We start from the raw sequence: 12,500 nt of genomic DNA, 5'->3' as shown, positions 1-12,500 counted from the left end.
TATATATACATATGTGTGTGTGTGTGTGTGTATATATATGCATATGTGTGTGTGTGTGTCTGCATGTGTATGTATGTATGTATGTATGTGTGTGTGTGTGTGTGTGTTTGTATATCTGTGTATATGTGTATATGTGTGTATGTATGTATGTGTATATATATATCCGGACCTTAGTTAGTCCACATTGCAACACGTAGCAAATCATAGGACCTCTCTATAGTTATTTCATTATTCTGTGTTTCAGGTAAGGCCATGTGTTTCCAATAGTTGAATTGCGTTGCATCAATCAAGTAAGAGTAGGCCCATTTTCCCTTCAAAAGGGTGCGAGTGATGTTCCAACCCGTGCGCCGCCATTGCGCACGCGGTTGTCTTGGAGAAGAAAGGGGGAGGAGTCCGCCAAGCGCCCGGAACAAGGCGTGGCTTTGCCAACGCCTCATCAAGGGGCGGGACCGGTGAGCCCTCGCGACCAACAAAGGCCGAGGCGAGCTCACCGGTGGGCGTTTCCAAAAGGCAGGCGGCTTGATACGCGGGCGGCCAGTACAAGCGCCGCCGCGGACTACTTACAGAGGTCGAGGTCAAGGTCGGAGGTCGGTTGGAGCAAGCAGAGGCGAGCGGCAGAAAGAGAGCCACGGGGATTGACTGGCAGAGATTTAACTTGCGTATGCAACATACCAGCTTTCACCCGCTATATAATTGTCCGGTCGCATCCAACGACACGCGGAGCTGTTTGCCGGGTTTCGCCTCGACCCCAAAGCGTGGACCGGAGCGCGCGCTTGGAGCCGGACCTCGACGCCATCATCTGCCTGGACCCTTCTCTGCCTTCCCATACCACCCCTGCCATTCCATCCTTTCGTGTAAGTGTGTTTGTTCTGTGCTGGGCGTTTGATAAGTTAAGCCTGTATCAGCTTGCCCATGTGTCTGCTTCTTCTTCTTCCCTTGTACATGTAGTCTAGTAGGAAGACTAGGTCCCCCTGCACCCCCCGGAGATATACTTCTAATCAGTGTTTCTAGATTGGAAAAAATGTGTAGAAAATGACTAGCTATGGCCCCAAGCTGAAAAAATGTCCCACATACCATTTTTATGCAAATTACTGCTGCAAATTTTATGCAAATTTATGCAAATTTAATGCAAATTTTTGATGAGGAGTAGAGTTGAGGGGTCTTTGAGGGCTTCATCGAGGTGCTCTCGGTTGCAAGACTGGGTCATTCTGAGAAGCACAGCAGGGTCAGAGATCATGATGTTCTCCTCCTCAGTGAATCTCTCCATCAACAGCCTCTCCATTGCCTCACACACTGTTTTGAGGCAAAAGAGGGACTTTGCGTAGGCCTTTCCACTGAGAACACCTTTGAGAGATCCACTTGTTACTAGTTGTGCCTCAAAGAGAATCTCTGCATATCCAGAACCACGCATCTTGTGTCCAGTGAGCATCCCGATGTAGTTCATGGATGTGTGGAAGGGTCCAATCGTTACTACATGACTAGCAAATTCATTTGGCCAGCGCCAGATGATGGGAAGGGCTTTCATGCAGACACCCAGATCAAATGTATTCAGGACCCATCTCTGACCCACCTCAGCAGTTGCTGCCTCGGAACGCTTCAGTAGCTCACGAACAACTGCGTTGTCTGTGATCGGTTGGTGGATAGGCGTGCAGTAGTCGACTGTTGATTTGCTGGGTGGGGGAGAACCAGTTGCAGAGGTGAAACCCCCTAGCCCAGGCACAGGCTGCAGGCCATTGCCATGCCATGCAGGCACCAGGCACAGACCGATCACAGACAACGCAGTTGTTCGTGAGCTACTGAAGCGTTCCGAGGCAGCAACTGCTGAGGTGGGTCAGAGATGGGTCCTGAATACATTTGATCTGGGTGTCTGCATGAAAGCCCTTCCCATCATCTGGCGCTGGCCAAATGAATTTGCTAGTCATGTAGTAACGATTGGACCCTTCCACACATCCATGAACTACATCGGGATGCTCACTGGACACAAGATGCGTGGTTCTGGATATGCAGAGATTCTCTTTGAGGCACAACTAGTAACAAGTGGATCTCTCAAAGGTGTTCTCAGTGGAAAGGCCTACGCAAAGTCCCTCTTTTGCCTCAAAACAGTGTGTGAGGCAATGGAGAGGCTGTTGATGGAGAGATTCACTGAGGAGGAGAACATCATGATCTCTGACCCTGCTGTGCTTCTCAGAATGACCCAGTCTTGCAACCGAGAGCACCTCGATGAAGCCCTCAAAGACCCCTCAACTCTACTCCTCATCAAAAATTTGCATAAAATTTGCATAATTTTGCATAAAATTTGCAGCAGTAATTTGCATAAAAATGGTATGTGGGACATTTTTTCAGCTTGGGGCCATAGCTAGTCATTTTCTACACATTTTTTCCAATCTAGAAACACTGATTAGAAGTATATCTCCGGGGGGTGCAGGGGGACCTAGTCTTCCTACTAGACTAATGCCCCTTCTTTTGTTTCCTCTTCAGGTTTTTGTACGTCGTAAATAAATCTTTGTTCTCCCTTTACTTTGGTTTCCTCTCTTATTCGATCGCTTTCGTGATTTCTGTTAATTGAGTACCTGTGGCACGATTTCGGCAGAACCGCTTATGAATCGGGTTAGTCGATTGCTAACGGCTCGGATTCTGGTAGTATATATATATATATATATATATGTGTGTGTGTGTGAGTATGTGTTTATATATGTGTGTGTGTGTGTGTGTGTATATGTGTGTATGTGTGTGCATGTATGTGCATGTATGTGCATGTGTGTACATGTGTGTGTGTACGTGTGTGTATGTGTTTGTGTGTGTGTGTGTATGTGTGTGTATGTGTTTGTGTGTGTGTGTGTGTGTGTATATATATATATATATATATATATATATATATATATATATATATATTGCTCCAATATATATATATATTGTTGTGGATATGAGAATGTTTTTTTTGTTGTTGTTGTGTTATGAATTGTTGTAAAATATCACCCTCCTTCCTGCAATTGTTGTTGTATAAAGATCAAAGGGCGTTCCCGTAGTTAGTCCATAAAACATACAGGCAGGACACCATATATCTTTGTTGACAGTTATATCCTTATTATGTGTATTAGGCTAAGGATTTGTCTTCCATTAACGTAATACTCCATTGCACTGAATTACATAAGATAGATCCCCTTTCAATTCCCTCAAAGCCTACATTACCAACTGCATTCCCCTTTTTGCATCCTTTGCCGACTGAATTGGGCGGTTTGCTGCAATTGCCGCCATTGAACATGTGCTCGGGTCGGGGAAGACATGGCGTGTCTCCACCTCGTCATAGAGGGGAGGAGTGAACCAGCCCTGGCCGACCAACCCAGAACGAGGGGTTTGGCTGGGGAGGGTGTGGAGAGAAACATCAAGGAGGTTCGCGAAGGTTCAGGGGCGTGGCATATATAACCCGCAGAAGACGCCCCCACCTCAGACGAGTCCTGGCAAAAGCACGCGACATCCCCACAGCGGCACGAGCAGACGATAGAGACGGCAGACTAGTCGGGACGAGCCCTCGGAGAAAGAAGGGAGACGCGTCCTGAGGTGAGCCAGAGAAGCAGTTTTGGCTCCACCAGCAGTGTTGGCTCCACCAGCAGCTTTGGCTCCACAAGCAGCGTTGACTCCACCAGGAAGTTTCAACCCGTTACCCCGCGAGAACCAGATTGCGGTGGCATCGGTGGCCATCGAGGTCCAGCCCGACGTCCCGTGCGGGATCAAGCCCGAACCATCTGCCCCAGCTGAACCTTCCCATTCCTCCTTCCAGCATTCATTCCTGCCATTCCATCCTTCTTGTGTACGTGAGTTTGTTTTGTTTGTCTTGTCCCAGGGAATAAGTTAAGCTTGTATAGTTAAGCTAGTATTTTCACTGTGTCACCTGCTTTTTCCATTTTCCCTGTATATAACCTTGACTGCTCCTTTTGCTTTAGTGTGTGTAAATAATAAATCCTGTTATTCTTCTGTACGTCTTCTTCTTCCTCTTTACATTCGGTCGCTTTAGAGGTTTCCATATTGAATATCTGTGGCGCAATTTTGGCCAACGCCCAGGAATCGGGTTAGTCGGGGTAACTGTTAGGGCCGCGGCGCCATCCGCTCGGCAAAACAACATCCTATCCGCGGTCCGTAACAATATATATATATATATATATTGTTACGGAACCCAACGTCGGCCTCGGTTCCCCTTAGAGGGGGGATTAATCCCCTCTTCTATAACTGACCGACGTGGTCCCTGACACTGCCCAGCTACCCCTGGAAAGGTAGGTGGCACAGCCCTGCTCGTACCGCGGACAGATGTTAATTGCCGAGCGGTTTTAGCAACCGCGGCACGAACTATTACCAAGGACTAAACCCGATCCTTGAACGTTGGCCAAATCGTGCCACAGGTTTTCAATTGGGAAAAGACAAAGACGATGGATTGTGAAGAAGAGGAGGACAGAAGTAGGAAATACGAATATAATTTATTACTACTATTATGTACAATCAAAAGAAACCAAGGGAGAAGGAAGAATAAGAAAATAAAGACAAAAAGAGGGACGGACCAGAAGGACACAGTGAAACTCTAGCTTAACTAAACAGGCTTAACTTATACCTAGTGCTGTTAGCCAGATTCAAAATCCCGTCTCGGAACCGTCTCGATAAATTTTCAATTTTCATAACGGGATCTCGGATCGGCTCGGTTCCCGGGAAAGTAAAATAAAAAAATAAAAAAAATAAAAAAAATAAGGCTTCAAAAATTATGGAATTTCATTACAATATATAAACAACAATGAAAAAAATTCATTTCTGATGTCGAGTACTTAAATTCCGACTTAGCTTCCATTTACCGGGATGAAATAAAATACACCGCCTACATGCAGATGATCGGCCACCGATGGGACCGGGTTATCTCATTACAGTTTGTATTGTCGTGTAATTTCTTGCTCGGAATGTCAGAGAGAGGGAGAAAATGTTTCTGCCCAGGCATATTCGAGTCCCGGTTGGAGTTTCATTATCATTTTGTGAGTTGTGATCGCCAAGGGGCTCGCTCCCCCCCCCCCCCCCCCCCCCCCTCCCCTCCCCCGCCCGGCAATGCCGGGTACTTCTGCTAGTAAATTATAAAGCAGGCGGTGTAGTGATCACCCCCCCCCCCCCCCTCCTTATTTTGACTCTGTGACTAAAGTAAACGTAATCAACTTATCAGGCCTAAAGTGGAGATAAGATAACCAAAATACTTTCACATTCAAACCATCACACCAAACCCTGAGGGATTCTTACAATTTATAGATTTAGCGTTGCAATTAAACATAAACGTTCATCAAAAACTCATTTCATAAAACTACATAATGTATTGTACTTATATTAATACATTGTGTGTAGAATAATCCGTTATAAACGTGTTTTTAATCTAAATAAACATCGTCCCTCCATTCACGGGGCTCGAGCGAGTCCCTCGATATTAATGTGCAAAAGACCATAGCAACCACATTCCGTAACTCGTCTCCAAGGACGGACACGTGACCGCAGCGGGGCGAGGCGGAGTGATACAGCGGAAGGATTTAACGGTTTAAATGAAGCCGCGATGCGGCGGATTTTCATTGTGACCTTCATCCTGATGTCGTTACTTCCGCCACCAAAGGTGGATGGAGGTTATGTTTTCACTCCTGTCTGTCCGTTTGTTTGTGAACACAATATCTCAAAAAGTTGTGGACTGATTCGGACGAAATTTTGTGGAGATGCAGCGTGTGTGACAAGGACGACATGATTAGATGTTGGGGAAGATCCGGATTCCGAATTCGGATTCGTTTGCAGTGCATTGTTTGTTGACAAGGGGAAAATCCTGGAACAGTGAGTTTACTTTATCTGTCATCGTTTGTGTCAGTTCAGCTGCACTTGCGAAAAATGATGCTTGTGCAGAAGCAGAGTAATGAAAGCAAGGCTCAATAAAGGCCTCTATTATGGAAAATATCTGCAAGAAGTTGGAATTTTAACCGGGATTTTTTTACCGAGAAATTGCGTCAATCAATTTATCTCGGGACCGTCCCGAGACCGTCTCGAAAGCCGAAACCGCCGGGATTTCGTCCCGGTCTCGGCTCGGTTGACAGCCCTACTTATACCCCATGGTCAAGACAAAGACAGACAACGAGCACACTGGGTCACGGTCGGGCCGGGAGCGGCAGCTCCGTTCCTCCGCGGCCACGGTCGGCACCGCCGTCAACGCCCAAGCTGCGGTCGTGCGAGCTGCCGCGGGACGAGCTCCGCCGGTCGAGTTAAAGCTGCCTGGTGGAGCCAACGCTGCTTGGTGGAGTTTAAAGCTGCTGGTACTGCTCGTGGTACTCCTCTTGCTTGCTCCCAGGACTCTCTCTCAATGCTTGCTCTCAGGACTCCTTGGACTCTCTTTCAATGCTTGCTCTCAGGACTCCTTGGACTCTCTTGAACTCTCTTTAACTCCTCTCTGGACTCCTCCCTCTTGAACTTCTTGCAAAGGCTTCCGCGCGCGTTTATATATCGCCTCGGGCGATCAAGCCGCCAGCCTCCAGGACACGCCCATCGGTGAGCTCGCCTCGGCCCTGATTGGTCGCGAGGGCTCACCGATCCCGCCCTTAGAGGAGGCGTTGGCAAGGCCACGCCTTGTTCCCGGCGCTGGGCCGACTCCTCCCACCTTCTGCTCCGAGATGACCTCGTGGCTAATGGAGTCTTGCAGCGAAAACACCACAACCCACAGCAGCAGCAGAATGCAGCAAACCGCCCAATGCAGTTGGCAATTGACGAAAGGGGGGATGTGCAGGGAATCTACCTTATTCCACTTCGGTGCAATGCAGTATTAATTAATGGACGACACAGCCTTAACCTAATACACATAATAAGGAGATAACTACTGAACAAAGGAAATCTATGATTGGCTACGTGATTGTATATGGAATAACTACGGGCACGACCTTTGACCTTTATACACTGAATGGAGGAAGGAGGGTGATATTTTACAACACACAAAAAAACACAATTCTCAAATTCATAACAATATATATATATATATATATATACAGACTTGGCATTTAATATGGAATATCTTTTTTTTCTTGACTTAGGTTTACTTTCTTAACTCAGGATATCAATCTGGTGAGTTTCTTTTACACTTTGGTGATTTATTTGTTAAAAGAACCATGTCACTGATTGTCTGTCGCAGCAAGAAGTCAACCACAGGATTATATCACAGGTGGCGTGGCAAAATGTACGGACAGGTGCATTTGATGATTGGCTTCACAGTCGGGTATACAATGGTTGTTGCGTTCTGTATTAGTGGAAAACAACTGCTGCACGTCTCCAAAAGTTATTGCCGCTTCCTCTGGAGATGGTCCGTCAACTCGACAATGCCTGTTTGTCATGGAGTGGTGGCTTTACGAAATTACGGCATGAAACAGCATGCTATTGCTCGGCAGTATGGCATCACTCAAGGTCAGGTGTCAAAGATCCTGAAACGAAATGCTCAGAGGGGTGTCCCTACTCCAATACCGAGGCCAGGACGTCCCCGCAGAACCACAAGGAGGGATGATCGCCAGCTGCACCGGTTAGTCCGCAATGGCCGTACCAAGTCAGCTAATCGGCTTAGGGCTGAGTGGCAGCAACTGACAAATGTGCCTGTATCCAGAAGGCGAGTCAACCAACGACTGGTTCAAGCAGGCTATCGTGCCAGGCGTCCCCTGAGAAAGCCACGCCTGACCAGACAACACCGCCAGCGCCGATTGCAGTGGGCCAGAGAGCACCGTCAATGGCAGCCAGGACACTGGAATCACGTGATCTTCAGTGACGAGTCTAGATTTCTGGTCTATCGTCAAGATGGTCGCGTCCGAGTGCGCAGACAAGTGCATGAAGCCTACCACGAAGATTGTATAGTGCCAAGAGTCCAAGCTGGAGGTGGTGGGGTGACCGTTTGGGCTGCTTTTCATGTAGGGGGCAAAACTGACCTGGTTGTTCTGAATGGAAACCTCAACCAGTCCAAGCACAGGGCCATTCTGGAAGAAACATTGCTTCCATTTGCTCGTGCAGCATTTCGAGGAAACGTTGTCTTCCAAGATGACAATGCACGGCCTCATCGTGCTCGCATGATCCAACACTTTCTTGCTGACCGTGGTGTAGAGCATATGGAGTGGCCTGCCATGTCCCCGGATATGAATCCGATAGAGAACTTGTGTGCAGAATTAACGCGTCAAATCGACCACTTGGACCAGCAGCCAACCTTTGTGCATGAATTGCAGCAGGCTATTGTTACTGCATGGCAAGCGATTCCTGTCCAAACCTTGCCAAATCTCATGAACAGCATGCCTCAACATGTACGTGCTCTCCTGAATGCTCGTGGGGGTTACACGAAGTACTGAACTGTAATTTTACTGTCCGTAATCCCAGTCGTAATTTAACTTTTGTTTTTGTTGAAAATGTTTTTGGCTAATGTGCAAAATAAAGAGATACTTCTGGAAAACGTACAGAAGTTTAACATAGTACTGTCCATGAATTGAGTTCGATACCAGTTTACATCACTTTCAAGGATCAATTTATTTGTTTTGAAATGTCAAATGTGGTTTTGTTTCTTTTAAAGGTCACATTAACAAAACCTAGAATAATTTCAACATAATTCCAATGAACTTTTGGTTCTAAGTCATCTTGAAGAGTAAGTTCACCCCCACAAAAAAAATATTCCATATTAAATGCCAAGTCTGTATATATATATATACACAGACTTGGCATTATATATATATATACAGTAGTGACCCCTAATTCCGAACGCCCCTCATCTCGAACTACTCTAATTCCGAACCGTAAATTCGAGAAAATTTTGTCCCTAATTCCGAATGTATTTCTATAACCGAACCGCCAACATAGCGTTAGCGTCGTTCATATTTCCCGCCCGCGAGCGTCGTTCATATTTCCAGTGCTGAAATTAGAGAACTGTGCTTCCATTGGTCAAAAACACAGGCCATTGTTGAAAAGTGGCACCCTAATAAAGCAGTGGTTAACAGGAGCATTAACTTGTTCAGTGACAATGTGATTGACCACTTCAGCAAAATTAAGAATAGTCGCCAACACCAGGCAACTTTGGAGAGGTGGTTCTCTAAAGAAAGCAAGCCTAATGAGCCCCAACCCTCTACAAGTGGTGTTAAGAGACAAAGAGAGCAAACACCAGAAGCACAGTCATCTGATGTTAGCTTGGAAGGTGCCTCACCTTCCAAGCAATAAAACCCTCTCCCTCCTTCCTCCTCTCCAGCTTCCACATGCACCATCAGAACTCTCCACTAAGGTAAATGCAGTTATTTTCATGTCAGTACATTTATTTCTTGTTTTTATTATTATTATTATTTGATATTGAGGGCATTTACTCATCTTATTTTACCTTGAATCATGTGTATTTGCAGTTAACAGTGTCTTGATAATGGGTTTTTGGGGTCCAGGAACCGATTAATTCACTTTCCATTATTTCTTATGAGGAAAATAGTTTCTAATTCCGAACTTTTCCCAATCCGAACTGCCGCTGGAACGAATTAAATTCGGATTTAGAGGTCCCACTGTATATATATATATATATATATATATATATATATATATATATATATATATATATATATATATATACATCTTGCCCAACAGTTCCAACAGTAAAAATAGTTCGGAAGCCCAACAGTTAAATCTTGGTTTCAGCAGACCACAGAATCTTGTTTCTCACAGTCTGAGAATCCTTCAGGTGCATTTTTTGCAAACTCCAAGCGAGCTTTCATGTGTCTTTCACTGAGGAGAGGCCTCCGTCTGGCCACTCTGCCATAAAGCCCAGATCAGTGGAGTGTTGCAGTGATGGGTGTCCTTCTGGAAGTTTCTCCCATCTGCACACAGGATCTCTGGAGCTCAGCCAGAGTGACCTTCGGGTTCTTGGTCAGCTCTCTTACCAAGGCCCTTCTCTCCCGATTGCTCAGTTTGGCCGGGCGGCCAGCCATAGGAAGAGTCCTGGTTGTTCCAAGCTTCTTCCATTTAAGAATTATGGAGGCCGCTGTGCTCTTGGGAACCTTCAATGCAGCATAAATTTTTTTGTCGGCTTCCCCAGATCTGTGCCTTGACACAATCCTGTCTCTGAGCGCTGCAGGCAGTTCCTTCGACCTTATGGCTTGGTTTTTTCTCTGATATGCATTGTCAGCTGTGAGACCTTATATAGACAGGTGTGTGCCTTTCCAAATCATGTCCAATCAATTGAATTTACCACAGGTGGACTCCAATCAAGGTGTAGAAACATCTCAAAGATGATCAAGAGAAATTGGAGGTACCTGAGCTAAATTTCAAGTGTCATAGCAAAGGGTCTGAATACTTATGTCAATGTGATATTTCAGTTTTTTCTTTTTAATAAATTTGCAAAACTTTCTAAAATCCTGTTTTCTCTTTGTCATTATGGGGTATTGAGTGTGGATTGATGAGGGAAAAAATGAATTTAAACGATTTCAGCATAAGGCTGCAACATAACAAAATGTGAAAAAAGTGAAGGGGTCTGAATACTTTCTGAATGCACTGTACATAGTATCCCATTATACTGATGTAATTGAAGAACTTAAAGTCAAATATACTCACATTGTCAATTCCATCATGGTTGTTACTCAATACAATTGGATCTGGGATAGGAATGTTGAGCTCTGAATGAAGCGTTGACAAGTCCGTGACATTCAGAATGTCTTCCTGTAGAACAAGAGAATATGTTGTGAAGGCATGGAAATTTTATTCAATTGCAAATTACAACATGTAAGCTAAAGTCTGCTGTAATTGACATTACTCGCAGAATACTCGTCATATGGGCAATCTTGTTACAAGCGTGCAACACATTCTTCTGATGCATCGCTTCATTTGAGTGGTGTATAGGCCACAGACCGCTGACTCGATCGCTCCCGCAAAAAACCCCCCCCAAAAAACACAGGTTATGTCTATGAAGCAAAAACATGCTGACAACTTATTCCCAAATGATACTTCACAAGCCATGTTTCATTGAACTGAACTGGTTTTCACAAGTCATATGTAATAACAATGTTGGGCGATTAGGCCTGGCTCGCAGTCGGTGTTGCAATTCATCCCAAAGGTGTTCGATGGGGCTGAGGTCAGGGGTCTGTGCAGGCCAGTCAAGTTCTTCCACACCGATCTCGACAAACCATTTCTGTATGGACCTCGCTTTGTGCACGGGGGCATTGTCATGCTGAAACAGGAGAGGGCCTTCCCCAAACTGTTGCCACAAAGTTGGAAGCACACAATCGTCTCGAATGTCATTGTATGCTGTAGCGTTAACATTTCCCTTCACTGCAACTAAAGGACCTAGCCCAAACCATGAAAAACAGCCCCAGACCATTATTCCTACTCCACCAAACTTTAAAGTTGGCACTATGCATTCGGGTAGGTAGCGTTCGCCTGGCAACCGCCAAACTCAGATTCGTCCGTCGGACTGCCAGATGGTAAAGCATGATTCATCACTCCAGAGAACGCATTTCCACTGCTCCAGAGTCCAATGGCGGCAAGCTTTACACCACTCCAACAACAACATGCATTTTAAAGGCCATTTTCCCTGCTAGAGCGGGGGTTAGCCTTGCGGTCCCCATGACAATATTCTCAATTTTGCCCTATTTTCTGCATCTCTCCTTGTTAACCCCCTTGCCCGCATTTCTTCTTCCACCATATTTAGCCAAGTCTTTCTCGGTCTTCCCCGTCCTCTGCTTCCTTCTACATTCATTTCCATCACTCTTCTCAACCAGTCACTTTCATCCTTCCTCAACACATGACCAAACCATCTCAACCTGTTCATCTTCACAGCATCAATCACAGGCTCTATTCCCATCATCTTTCGCAATTCATCATTTGTCTTCCTCTCTCTCAACGATACTCCGCACATCCGTCGAACCATTCGCATTTCCACCCTTTCCAACCTTCGTTGCTGCTCTACGTTCATGACCCATGTCTCGCTCCCATAAATCATAACACTTCTCACACATGCAGCATACACCTTTCCCTTCAGCTTCAACGACACTCCCCTCATCATCAGAACGCCACTCAGTTCCCGAAACTTCTTCCATGCACATCTCACTCGAGCAACTGTTGCCGAGTCTGATCCACCTTCTCCATTCAGCATGTCTCCGAGGTAGCAAAATGTTTTCACACCTTCCAGCTTCATGCCGTCTCCAAGATCCAACTCAACATCTCCTCCATCTGCAGCTCCCTCTGTGCACACCTTACACTTGAATGTAGCTGCCACACTGGTTAATGACCCTCTCAGACCACAACATTTTTGATGAACCCACTCAGCGCACATTGTACATTGAATGGAGTTCACTCCGACACCCTTCCTACACACAGCACAGGGCCACTTCCCAGTTCTTTCCACCTCACCACATGCTTTACCACTTGCCATCACCTTCGTCTTTCCGATATTCACCTTCAGACCTTTTGTCTCCATACATTCCTTCCAAGTGTTCATCTTTTCCTTCAGTCCATCCATAATTTCC

The 12,500-nt window shown here is 45.8% G+C and overlaps 1 protein-coding gene across 2 annotated transcripts in view; it reads right to left on the bottom strand.

The window, feature by feature from the left end:
* Positions 1–12,500, bottom strand: part of PSME3 (proteasome activator subunit 3) — an 83,183-nt gene that overhangs the window by 49,958 nt on the left and 20,725 nt on the right. For both annotated transcript variants that reach the window (XR_013624280.1, XM_078783116.1), the window contains exon 4: positions 10,591–10,695. Coding sequence is in view for 1 of the 2 variants with exons in the window: in XM_078783116.1 (XP_078639242.1) it covers positions 10,591–10,695 (105 nt within the window). In the remaining variant the exon portion in view is untranslated. The remainder of the gene's footprint in view (positions 1–10,590; positions 10,696–12,500) is intronic.

The sequence above is a fragment of the Myxine glutinosa genome, chromosome 1 (assembly GCF_964187855.1).
Source record: "Myxine glutinosa chromosome 1, kmMyxGlut1.1, whole genome shotgun sequence".
Taxonomy (NCBI): Eukaryota; Metazoa; Chordata; class Myxini; order Myxiniformes; family Myxinidae; genus Myxine; species Myxine glutinosa.
Note: the sequence above shows the minus strand (reverse complement) of the source record. Positions and strands in the feature narration are given on the sequence as shown.